Consider the following 11989-nt stretch of genomic DNA (forward strand, 5'->3'; position numbering starts at 1 on the left):
AGATCAAGTAATAAGACAAAACTTTTCGACGGTTATAAATGAAAAATCACGATTTAACGGTTATTTTAACTCCGATTTTGATGATTTTTTATAGCTACACTCCTTGACCCTATATGAATACAATGAATGAATTCGATCTTCAATTTAAAATATTTACACTAGTGGATACCACAAAATCTTATGTTATACTTGATGAAAGTATAAATAAACTCTTAAGTGTTAGTGAATCTATTGTTTTGATGGGATACGCATCATACGAAACTAATTTCAACGATCCAACCGTCAAACTTGTTTATATATGCTTCGAGATCGCATACGCCAAAAATTGCAAAAAACAAACATTCAGAGATCAAGTAAAGAGACAAAACTTTTCAACGGTTATAAACGAAAAATCACGATTTAACGGTTATTTTAACTTCGATTTTGATGATTTTTTACAGCTACACTTCTTGACCCTATATGAATACAATGAATGAATTCGATCTTCAATTTAAAATATTTACACTAGTGGATACCACAAAATCTTATGTTATACTTGATGAAAGTATAAATAAATTCTTAAATGTTAGTGAATTTATCGTTTTGATGGGATACGCATCCTACAAAACTAATTTCAACGATCCAACCGTCAAACTTATTTATATATGCTTCGAGATCGCATACGCCAAAAATTGCAAAAAACAAACATTCAGAGATCAAGTAATGAGACAAAATGTTTCAACGGTTATAAATGAAAAATCACGATTTAACGGTTATTTTAACTCCGATTTTGATGATTTTTTATAGCTACACTCCTTGACCCTATATGAATACAATGAATGAATTCGATCTTCAATTTAAAATATTTACATTAGTGGATACCACAAAATCTTATGTTATACTTAATGAAAATATAAATAAACTCTAAGTGTTAGTTAATGTATCGTTTTGATGGGATCCGCATCATATGAAACTAATTTCAATGATCCAACCATCAAACGTGTTTATATATGTTTCGAGATCGCATACGCTAGAAATTGCAAGAAACAAACATTTAGAGATCAAGTAACGAGACAAAATGTTTCGACGATTATAAACGAAAAATCACGATTTAATGGTTATTTTAACTCTGATTTTGATGATTTTTTACAGCTACACTCCTTGATCCTATATGAATACAATGAACTAATTTGATCGTCAATTTAAAATATTTACAGAAGTGGATATATACCACAAAATCTTATGTCATGATGATCTATGAAAATTGAGGATTTTGTAAAAGGAATAACATGTAAGCTTTGAGTTCCATTGGCAAGGTTACATGGTCGTTTAGATTTTTAAAACCCTCAAAATCTCATGAACAATGTTATTTATTTTAGTGAAAAATTAATAAAATTAATAATAATTATTGTAGAAGTGTGAAAAATGTAATCACTCGTAATAAAAAGCTTTACAACTTTCATTAAGGGGTCAACTCCGAAATTTAGTATGCATATATTGATTTAGTATTATGTTTTACATTCTTTTGGTTCAAATTATGTTTTTCATTTTCATTTTTATTGATTTAAAATATATTTTTCTTAACGGGTAACGGGGCAGGTCATATTAACTGAAAATATTAACGGGTTGATTTCGGGTCAGGTCATATTACCCGTTTACTTTAACGGATATTACACGACACGACCCGTTAAGTTATCGGGTATGACACGAAAACGACACGAACACGAGAAACACGACACGAATGTCAGGTCTACTTCCCACATCTATTTACCTAGAAGTCGTTTAAAAGTGTTTTTAAAATGATTAAAAACGTTTTTTGTGAAAATATTTTTGAAACCAATTCTTGGTAAAAATTCAAGTGGATCATAAAAAAACACTTTAAGTACTTCCTACAATAAGCACATATATGATGTTTCTTCCAAAAAACACTTAAAAGTGTTTGGAAACCCAAAATTTTATTTTCACAAAAAGTACTTTGAATCATTTTTAAAGCACTATCCATTACCTGATTAAACAAGACTATTCATACACAGAGAGTTAATCTTTCCAAGGAATTTTTTTTATTGTGACCGGAACATGAGTTAACATCACGTGTTTTTATGTAAGTGGTGGAAAATTTTATTTTTTAAGTTATAAATTTTTTAACACACATATCCCATAATTTATATAGTAACACGTGATGTACTACCTCGCGTGCCGATCTCACTGAAAAATCTCTCATTTCCATGGTCAGCCTTTAAAGTTGCACAATCTCTCTCTCCAGAAACTAAAAGGTCATCCAATCTGCTTGTCCACCAACCATCCCCCTTCTCACCTTATCCATTCATCATCTTTCATCCCCATTCATACAAACCTCCCCATTTGAGTTCCCTTCATCTTTCCACCTGCACAAACCACTAACCCCATCAGAAAATAAGGTAACAACGTATTCCTCAAAGGGTTCTTATATTTTCTCTTAATTTTGTCTAAATATTTGTGGGTTTTTCTTCAGAAAAATTGCAGCAATGGCAGCAGCCTCCGCCACTGTCTCCCCAGCAATGGTTGCTGCCACCACAGTGGCCAAATCAAGGAGGAGGATGTCATCAGCAAACAACGTGACTTACCTAACAGGACTCAATGCCTTCTCTGGACTCAAAGCTCAGAGCAGTGTGGCCTCCCTTGGCCTCCCACGGACCACTGAGCACTCCTTTGCTAGGGTTGTGAGCTCCTTGAGAGCCCCATCAAAGGGTAACGGCAGTGGTGGTGGTGGTGCACTGTCGTCCACCTGCAATGCTGTTGGTGAGATTTTCAAGATTGCTGCCATCCTCAATGGACTCACTCTTGTCGGAGTTGCGGTTGGATTCGTGCTTCTTCGGATCGAAGCCGCGGTTGAGGAGGCAGCTGAGGCTGAGTAACAAGAGTTTTCAGATGTCTTTTTGATTAGGTTGTTCTCTGTTTGCATTATATCATCTCTCTTTCAAAAATACTTCCATTTTATATAGCAATCGTTAATATTTTCATTTTCTTGTGCATTAAGCCAAACTAGGAATAGCCATCCAATCTATTTTTTGGTTTGCTCAACAACCACATCGTAATTTGAAGTGTCAATAACGTATTCCTTTGTTTAGTGTTTCAGCTTCCCTTTCAGTGTCTATATTTTTCTCTTTCAACCTCCAAGGTTAGGACAACCGACTTCTCCATGTCCAATTCTCTTACAAGAATCACATTTATTTCCATATCGACAAATTTTACAATTTTTCTAGATCAAAGATTAAGGGCCGGCCCTAAAATTTTTGAGACAAAAAAGCGAAAACAAGAAGCAAAGCTCTAAGGTTCATTAAGGAAGCAACAAAAAGAAATTGGCTAATCTCCACACAAGAAAGAAGAAGGACAAAGCATTAAGCAACACATACATGTGATTGGCGCATGCACTCTAGTGGAATTAGTTTGGCAGAATTAGGACAAACTCACTAATTGTTTAAGAAGGAGGACAAACTTACTGATTGTTTAAAAATGTTACCTTTTTGGTTTTCTCTGTCACCAACGAAAAATTATTTCTGCACACTATTTTTCTTATTTTGTAAACCTTTGTTTACTTTTGTTTCTTGATCCTACTTTGATTTATTCAATCTAAAGGGTGAAAAACACATGCGAGAAAATGAGTGCGGGAAAATTAATTCCCTAGAGAATTAAGAAAATGTTAGTTAAGCATTTGCTACAGTAAAAGCAATTATTGATCACAAAAACTAAACATCGTCATGGATCGAACCCATGACTTATCGTGTTCCTCGAAAGAAAGGCTTGCCCATAATAACTAGTAAGTTTACTAAGGATATGCTTCCTTGAAATCATTCATGGCTACAGGGATATCTGCTCCTCTACTCTGGAGTTGCTCATACTCTATTGACAGCTCCCTTGGAATGCATTTGCCCGCAAATTTCAGGCATGTGCATCCTGTGAATATCAAAATTCCAGAAAGTATCCAACTAAATTGCAAGTTCGCCAATGCTCGTGCCCTAAAATCAGCCTCACTTGTCTCACAAGTTACCGCTCCAAGCATGCTATCACCGGTACCCTCAACAAAGTGGACAATGCAACCCTTCGGAACAAACCTAGGAACCCAGAGCATGAATCCCATGTTCATAAACCAGCAACCCTGAAAAACAACTGAAATCGAAAGAACAAGTGCTGCAGGAAGACTGGTTCGGAAACAAGTTGCTGCCAGAGCTGCCATGACAGAAGCAAACACTATGAGCTGCAGCAACCAGTGGTAATGTCCTTCAAGCCCAACATGGTCGGCAGAGTGGAAATGAAGTAGGAAAAGCTCTTGGCAGAAAACAGAGGCTACTAGTATTCCAACAACCCCGGATAGGATGTGAAGTGAATGAATCAACTCAGCACAAAGCGTAAAGGCTGCAAATATGACGAGGTGGAGGAACATGGTTGCATGCTCCAAGTTGTGGAGCTTGAAAGAGAATTGAAATAAAGGGAAGTCTATAACTTGCATGAGAATTGCCCATACAGAGAAAGATAAGATGCAAATGAGCTCCAAGTGTTTGAGTTTCGAAACCGGGGAATTGAATGGGTACCAAAACCTTATTGTAAAGTTACTAGGACCTTTGAGAAAATAGGATATGATAGTGTTGACGGTGTGCCATAAACCAAGGAGGGTAAGAGCAAGGCCAGGTACTATGTGTCCGACAAAGGTCCCCATTGAAAGCTAATCTTCACGGATCAGAGTTTTCCGTGCACAATCTGCGGCAGATAGAGCTTAATTCACAATAATCTCCAAACAGACCTTAAATACATGAAGTCACAGCAGTGGCAGATGACACTAAAAGCATTTGGTGAATGATGCATGTGTGTCCACAAACAAAATAATTCACAAAACGACACTCGGCTTAGTGTGACACCAAAATGGATAACTGAAAAATGGAAGTGTAACCCATTAGAAGATTAACGGTGTTACTTCAAGCCCACGAAAATTACAATATACTGAGATTCCAAGCTGATTAATTTAAGTTGGTGCTTATTAGTCGATGTGCAAGTAGTGGAGAGTGAAGTGGTTTCAATTATAGAGAGTGTGGAAACTAAGATGTTCCCACTTGTTAAAGATATATCTTTATTCATGTGGTCCTTATGGAACTAAGGAAATTTGTAAGATTCCTGGAATATTACCTTGCCACTAAACGAGTGCATGGAAGATGGTCGTCTTCTGAGTTCCACTCGTACAACGGACAGTTGAACTTCTCAGAACCTGGAAAAAACAACGGTTTGAAGTAAACTTATCCGTTATGTTGCAGGTCTTCTTTTCTTTACCTTTTTATATTTAAACTTTCACCGTGATCAAATTTTCAGATTTGATTAACTAAGGCATAGAACGCATCTATATCAAGCAGCAGTACCTCAAACCGTTGATCATGTGAAATCTAAGCAAATACCAGCAAGAACCAAGAAGTTGGCTTCGGTTACGACTAAGATATAGCAGTGACCTTGCATTTCAATTTTCAATTTATCCCAGTAAACCGAAGAAAGCTAACAATTCACAATCTAACTAAACTAACATAGTGATTGCAATTTTATGCAGTTTTTAACCTACTGTTCCAGGTAGAATTGAAAAGGAAACAGGAATCAAGGATGTGGCTGCTCCAAAATATGTATGAAGATCATCAATGAAGACTATCTAAATACAATAAAATTCTAAAACACATTTATTAACCAAATATGACAGACGTAGCTGTAAATTAACTTGATGACAGTGCTCTCTTTATGGAGATGCATGACATAATTTACAATCAAACGAAATTCAAGTCTAATATATGTACATGGTATAGCTCACTAGTCATGACCAACAAGTAAATAAAGAACGACAAAGGAAAGGTTAAATAATCTTACAGCAGTGCGTCCTTTGTGAACCCATTCAGTTTATTTCGAATCAACTACAACATAACTATTGAATAAGATAGATATCTGAGCTGAGTATCTGACGGGCAGAATTTTGGTTTGAGACCACCCTTTTCTCCTTGAAAGTAGAGAATGTGGACGGAAAATTCATGGATCACCCTTCCTCAAAAATTCGTCAACATTCCCAATGCCCTCAATCAGAGAGTAATATGTGCTGTCATTAGGTCTGATGCCTCTGCTCACCATTTCTTTCAGGAGCTCTTCCGCAAGATCGCCTTCTTGGTTTTTGCATAGGCCTTGTATGAGGGCATTGTAAGTTAGAACAGTAGGATTGAAACCTATACTCAACATCTCATCCCGAACTTTAAAGGCATCCTTCAAATCACCTCTTTTACTGTAACCACTAATGAGGGTATTGAAACTAATGTGATCAGGTTTAATTCCCCTTCTCTTCATCTCCTCCATAAGTTGACGGGCTTCCTCAACTTTCCCCTCCCTGCAACGCCCTTGCATTAGGGTATTGTAAGTCACTTCATCTGGATGAACCTTCATCTTATCCATCTCCTCCAAAAGTGCAAATGCACGCTCCATGTTACCATTAGCACAGTGACCATCAATCAAGGCATTGAACATCACAAGATCCGGCAGTATACCCTTTCGCAGCAATTTCTTAAACAAGTCATCTGCCTCCTGCATTCTTTTCCTTCTACTCAGAACGTAAATAAGTGATGTATAAGTTACCTTGGTAGGCTCTACCCTTTTAATCAACATCTCATCACGGAGGCTAAAGGCTTTCTTTGCATCCCCACTTCTGCAATAGCCGTTAATAAGGATATTATATGTAATTGCATCAAGATCCAAGCCCTTATCCTTCATTTCTTTGACCATATCATCAGCTTCAGCCATCTTTCCTTCCATTAACAATGCATGAATCAACATATTGTAGGTTGACACAGTTGGCAGTATACCCTTCTTCACCATCTCGTCTCTATAACCGAAAGCCTTGTCCAGGTCACCTTTGTTGCAATAACCATCAATCAAGGTGTTATATGTCACAGCAGTTGGAACCAGCCCAAGTTCCAGCATTTTATCGAAAAGCCCAGATGCTTCCTCAAGTCTTCTTTCCTTGCACATGCCGCTAATAAGCGAACCATAAGTATAAGAATCCGGCTCAACGCCTTTACCTTTCATTGCACAAAAGATCATCTGAGCCCCTCCAACTCTCCCAATCGAACAATATCTGTGAATTATAGTATTATAAGTGACAACATTAGGCTGAATGCCTAAAGTCTCCATAAACCCAACAAACTCCTTTGCCTTTTTCAGCTTCCCTTCTTTACACAACACATTGATCATTATGTTAAAGGTAGAAACGCTGGACTTGATCTTCAACCTAAACATCTCGGCATACAAAACCCACGCCCTATCCGTTCGATTTATCTTCAAGAACATATTCAACATGTCATTGCACGTCAAATTATTAGGCAAAACACCTTTGCCTTTCATCAAGTAAAAGCACTCAAGAGCGTCATCAGCCCTATTCATTTCACAGCAAGCCTGCGCCAGCAAATCAAACCCGAGGCTACTTTTTGCACCCAAACGCTCTCTCGAAAGTGCCAAAGCCTCAAAAATCTCCCTAACACCAGCATTGCCACTACCAACCACTTGCTTCAGGAGCTCCAAAGTGCGTTTTGGGGAAGGTTGGGCGACAATGGCGATGGCGAGGCAGCGGGTGTCGACATCGAGGCGGTGAAACTCGAAGTGGGAGATGAACTCGAGGACAAGTTCAGGGCTTTTGCGGAGGTCGAAGAGGGCGTCGGAGATTAGAGACGGGGGAATGTTGGGCGGAAGGTGTTCGATGAAATGCCACTGAGAAGAATGGATGGAGGTGAGGAGAGTGTGGTGGGTGATTGGTGGAGGAGGGGTTGTCGGGGCGGTTGGATGAGCGACGGAAGAAAGAGGTGCGGCGGAGGGAGGGTGGTTTGTGGGGAAAGTGGGTCGGAGCTTGTAGGGTTTTAGGGTCTGAGGGTTTAGGAGTTTGTGGGGCTTCATTGTTGAGAAGAGAGTGGAGAGGAGAGGCGCGAGCAAGGGCTCTCGATTCTTAAACGAACGAAGGCCGAGGCCCCACGAGGGTTAAAAATAGCCGCCAGTTAATATTACAATTTATTGACATTTTTAAACGAAATGTTTCATATTGGATCCTCGTCAAAGATAAAGTTGAATTATATTATTATGACAACGTTATTGTAAAACTTCTCACTCCTTCACTCTTTAGTGTAGATACTATCGCTTTTTAAAAAATAATAATAATAATAATAAGAATAATTAAAAAAAAAAAAAAAACAAACAAACAAACAAATCACCCAACACTAATTTTGTGGCGGATGCCGTCACTTCTTGTGGGCATAATTTCAATAATTTTCATGTTTGGGATGGCTATGTACCTTTCGTAGATGTCAATGCGTTGTTGTTTGACTCCAGAGGCCTTGGGTGTTCTTGGAGTTTTCCCCTCTCCTAATTATTTCTTCTCTCAAAAGGAAAAATTAGTGACAAGAGAATAAGCCGTAATATCGAGTAGAGTACTCTCTCAAAGCCCTTAAAAGAAAGAAAAAAACAAAATAATATGTGCATGAGTGAATCCGTTATAAGCATACATAATGTGGTCCATTACCATAAATTTTAAGTCATTTTTTCACATCGTTAACACAATTTTTACCATTATATGTGAAACTCATTGCTGCAATGGCAACACATTCCTGAATCCTGATACACTTGCTGAGTAACATGGACTCGAGAAAGGTACTTGCCACGGATGGTTGCATTTTGGGTGCTACTGCTACTACAAACGCTGGAGCAATAGGAGAGCGGCATTCTCGTTGTTTTGACATGGCGTGTTTTGTTTTGAGTATCGTTTTGGGCTGGTCCGTGTAGATGACGAAAATGGTATGAACCGAGGGAGGAGTAAAATCCAGGGTCTGCGCGAACTTGGCCGACAGGTATTCCTGTACCATACATTCCATACGCTGCTTGATTGCATGAAACTCGCAGTTTGGAGTTTCATATCAGTGCGTAACGAATTGATATCAAATTGTTTTTTCTTTGACACGTCTCATGATGAGAGAGATACTGATAGGATAATATATACACGCTTACATGTTACAATCTCTCCCACACCAGCCACGACGGGGTATTTGACTCCCCATCAGAAGAGTAATAATACATTGAGATCCAAACACACATTCAGATTCTTTTAAATGACTAAGATGATTTCTCTTTTTATGTTTACTAGTGTTAGAATATCACATTCTACTTCTTCCTTTGCAGGTTGAATACAAAAATATTACTCACCCTCAATTGGACACTTCATATCTAGTTAAATATCGAACAAAACTCGGGAAGAATCCTTCCGCCCACTTTGCAATCTCAAGATAAGGTCATCTGCAAGACAGAAGCATTAGCAGAGGAGCATTATAAGGATTACAGACTAGACCAAACTGAAATTATTTCAAGTAACCGCGTTAAAAAACCATGAGCAGCACACAATGCAGCAATTCTATTTGAAAGTGAAGATTTCCAATTTGATTCTCATCGTGTCAAACTAAATGCTGCAACACAACCTAAAAGGAAACTGAAGTATCGGCTAGTTGCAGTGCCGCTGCAATTTGTGCTCAAAATGCATTACAAATTATAACAGCCCTTGTTTAGAATCGTACAAAACTACCCAATACATTAGGTTTTACTCTTCATTGCTATAAACGGAACTGCGTTAACCACCTCTTTGCTTTCGGACAATCAACTTACAGAATTGGAATAGTACAATGAAAGAAATCCCCTAAGTCCACTAACCAGCTCATTTGGGAAAAATATTTGAAATGAGTGAAACTGCTCAAAAGTCATAGTTTTTCTCAACAGAAGCGAAAGGCCATAGATTATACAAACTGCAAGCAAATCAATTAAAGCCCACTGACCCAAATCAGGTTAGAACAACCTTGACTTAAATGGGCAGAAAACAAAGTCCAGACTCTTTCCAGTGAGAGCCAAAGGCCACACTATTAACTACTGTTTTACTTTCCTACACGCATGAGAAAGTCGAGAGGACACTTTCCCATTAGAGTGTTACAACAAGTAACAAGGCTTTCCAACAGGCGATGATCTCCAATACTATGCCGCAGCAACACTGACTTTAGCAATGTAGTCCGCCCTGACATACTAACTACAGAACCATCCACTTTTGCGTTAAGTTTTCACAGTTGAAAGTGCCAACAACTTAGGCATCATGCTCTCTGAACAAATATACTGTCTAAAAGGGTAGATTTGAATTTCCATTCAAAGGCGAATAGACTCTAGAAATAACACTAATTTCCTTGCAAGCACTCATCCCAAATCACATTTTTTAAAGAAGAGATGAAACAAACAGAGAGCTTCTTGTGGAGGTTTTATAAGGGCATCGTTTGAGCCCCATTTAACATGCATCCGAAAACTGACGGAAACAAACGTCTGCAAACCCATCCATCCCAGCTTCAACATCATAATGGGTATTCCCAGAAAATGGGAAACAATCTCGAAACTGAACTGACTAATTGATAATAAACATTATGCCCCCCAAAAAACAAAACCAACTTTTTATCTCTAAAAATAGGCATCACCCACCTAATTTGATAAACGGAATAAACAGTAATTCACAATAATTATTAAAAATAAATAAAAAATCTCTGGAAAGGAACATTCAATTGCTGAGTGTGACAAACAAGTATGATAATTCAAATTAGAGAACAATTTAGGGCAAAATTAACCTGAAATTTTACGCGACAGTGATTGGTTGCTGCTTGGAGGGCTCGAGGGGCTTGTTGCTCTTCTTATCCAAGAAATCTTCGATGTTGTAAATGACGGTGATGTAGAGAGAGCAGCTAGGGCACCGAGCGATCTCTTCCCCCAATTTCAGGTCGTCCCTTGTGATCTGAAACAAGTCCCCGCACGGGCACGGGTACGTGTACGCCTGCAGCTCCTCGTTCCACTCCATGTCTTCGATCTCTACGTCGTCGTACGACATAGTTTCAGCTTCTGATTCAGCGAAGGCTCCCCTGGATTTTGGATTTAGGGTTTGGGCAAGTATGGTACCTTGCAAAAGCTTAATTGAAGAATGCCAAAATCCTAATTGGAAATTTGATGAAGTCGCCTGGAAGATCAGCCGTTGATATGCCTTCATACAATTTACTGTCGTATTTATATCCGTCAAAAAGAAAAGAAGGAATAAGGCGGTGATTTTCTTAGAGAAGAGGGAAAAATGAAATACGCGGTAATTAATTTCAGCTCTGTGCATTTTCGTCATTCCATGTTTTTAGTAAGTACAAACATTATAGAGTAAATATCAGTTTATCATTTTCAAGTTTTGTGGTTTTTAATATTTGGTACATGAAGTTTTTTTGGTTCCAGAGTCATACTTAAAGTGTTAATTTTGGGACAGTCTCATACATCAATTAGTCTGGTTGTTAAATCAGTCGTTAACTGATGACGTGGTGCCCATGTGAATAATGATTGGACGCCACATGTCAATATGAGCCCACGTGGATATTAAAAAAATAATACAAATTTATAAAAATAAAAATAAATAAAAAACCATTCTTGTTCAACCTCACACCCTGACCCCCCCCCCCCCCCCCCCCGGGATCCCACCCAACCCTCCATCCCTCCGATCCCACCCAACCCTCTATCCCTTCTCTTGCCCACCCAACCCTTCGTCCCTTCTCTCTCAACTGCCAGCACCGGCGTCCATCCCACTGCCTAACTCTCCATCCACATCTAACGGTGGGCGACACACTCCACATCTCCAGATCCGAAAACACACTGCAATCCGCAATCTGCAACACACTCTACATCTCCAGATTTGGAAACACATTGCAAATCCGCAATTCGGCCTTGAAGATGAGAGAGAAATTGAGATATAGGAGAGAGAAAGAGAGAAAGTTCAAATCTGGGGGAGCTAATAGGCTTGTTGGGGGTCGGTGGGAGGTGAACCGACATCAGCTGTGGAGATAGAAGGGACGAAGGGTTTGGTGGGTAAGAGAAAGGATGGAGGGTTGGGTGGGATCGAAGGGATGGAGGGTTGGGTGGGATTAGGGGAGGGGGG

At 38.8% G+C, this 11989-nt stretch overlaps 4 protein-coding genes across 4 annotated transcripts; 1 reads left to right on the forward strand and 3 right to left on the reverse strand.

Moving 5' to 3' along the window:
• Positions 1–2236: 2236 nt before the first annotated feature.
• LOC103934398 (cytochrome b6-f complex subunit 7, chloroplastic) lies at positions 2237–2978 on the forward strand. Its single transcript, XM_009344141.3, has 2 exons — positions 2237–2396; positions 2471–2978. The coding sequence occupies exon 2, from the start codon at positions 2484–2486 to the stop codon at positions 2871–2873; it is 390 nt and encodes a 129-aa protein (XP_009342416.2). The 5' UTR covers positions 2237–2396; positions 2471–2483; the 3' UTR covers positions 2874–2978.
• Positions 2979–3607: 629 nt separating this feature from the next.
• Positions 3608–5989, reverse strand: LOC103934399 (transmembrane protein 45B). The gene is made up of 3 exons (XM_009344142.3): positions 5854–5989; positions 5137–5215; positions 3608–4713 (listed from the first exon to the last, which is right to left on the reverse strand). Exon 3 carries the CDS (start codon positions 4670–4672, stop codon positions 3785–3787), a length of 888 nt encoding a protein of 295 aa, XP_009342417.2. The 5' UTR covers positions 4673–4713; positions 5137–5215; positions 5854–5989; the 3' UTR covers positions 3608–3784.
• On the reverse strand, positions 5647–8009 carry LOC103934401 (pentatricopeptide repeat-containing protein At2g15630, mitochondrial). Its single transcript, XM_009344143.3, has one exon. The coding sequence runs from the start codon at positions 7912–7914 to the stop codon at positions 6010–6012; it is 1905 nt and encodes a 634-aa protein (XP_009342418.2). The 5' UTR covers positions 7915–8009; the 3' UTR covers positions 5647–6009.
• A 930-nt stretch (positions 8010–8939) lies between these two features.
• On the reverse strand, positions 8940–11068 carry LOC103934402 (DPH3 homolog). Its single transcript, XM_048568622.1, has 2 exons — positions 10656–11068; positions 8940–9300 (listed from the first exon to the last, which is right to left on the reverse strand). The coding sequence occupies exon 1, from the start codon at positions 11066–11068 to the stop codon at positions 10664–10666; it is 405 nt and encodes a 134-aa protein (XP_048424579.1). The 3' UTR covers positions 8940–9300; positions 10656–10663.
• Positions 11069–11989: the final 921 nt, after the last annotated feature.

Source organism: the organism of the source record quoted next, unplaced genomic scaffold (genome assembly GCF_019419815.1).
Source record: "Pyrus x bretschneideri cultivar Hongxiangsu unplaced genomic scaffold, Pyrus_bretschneideri_v1 Contig10, whole genome shotgun sequence".
NCBI lineage: Eukaryota > Viridiplantae > Streptophyta > Magnoliopsida > Rosales > Rosaceae > Pyrus > Pyrus x bretschneideri.

What these genes read in the sequence shown, in the direction of transcription:
- LOC103934399 (XM_009344142.3), bottom strand. Translation starts at nt 4,672, where the DNA reads ATGGGGACCTTTGTCGGACACATAGTACCTGGCCTTGCTCTTACCCTC.
- LOC103934402 (XM_048568622.1), bottom strand. Translation starts at nt 11,068, where the DNA reads ATGAAGGCATATCAACGGCTGATCTTCCAGGCGACTTCATCAAATTTC.
- LOC103934401 (XM_009344143.3), bottom strand. Translation starts at nt 7,914, where the DNA reads ATGAAGCCCCACAAACTCCTAAACCCTCAGACCCTAAAACCCTACAAG.
- LOC103934398 (XM_009344141.3), top strand. Translation starts at nt 2,484, where the DNA reads ATGGCAGCAGCCTCCGCCACTGTCTCCCCAGCAATGGTTGCTGCCACC.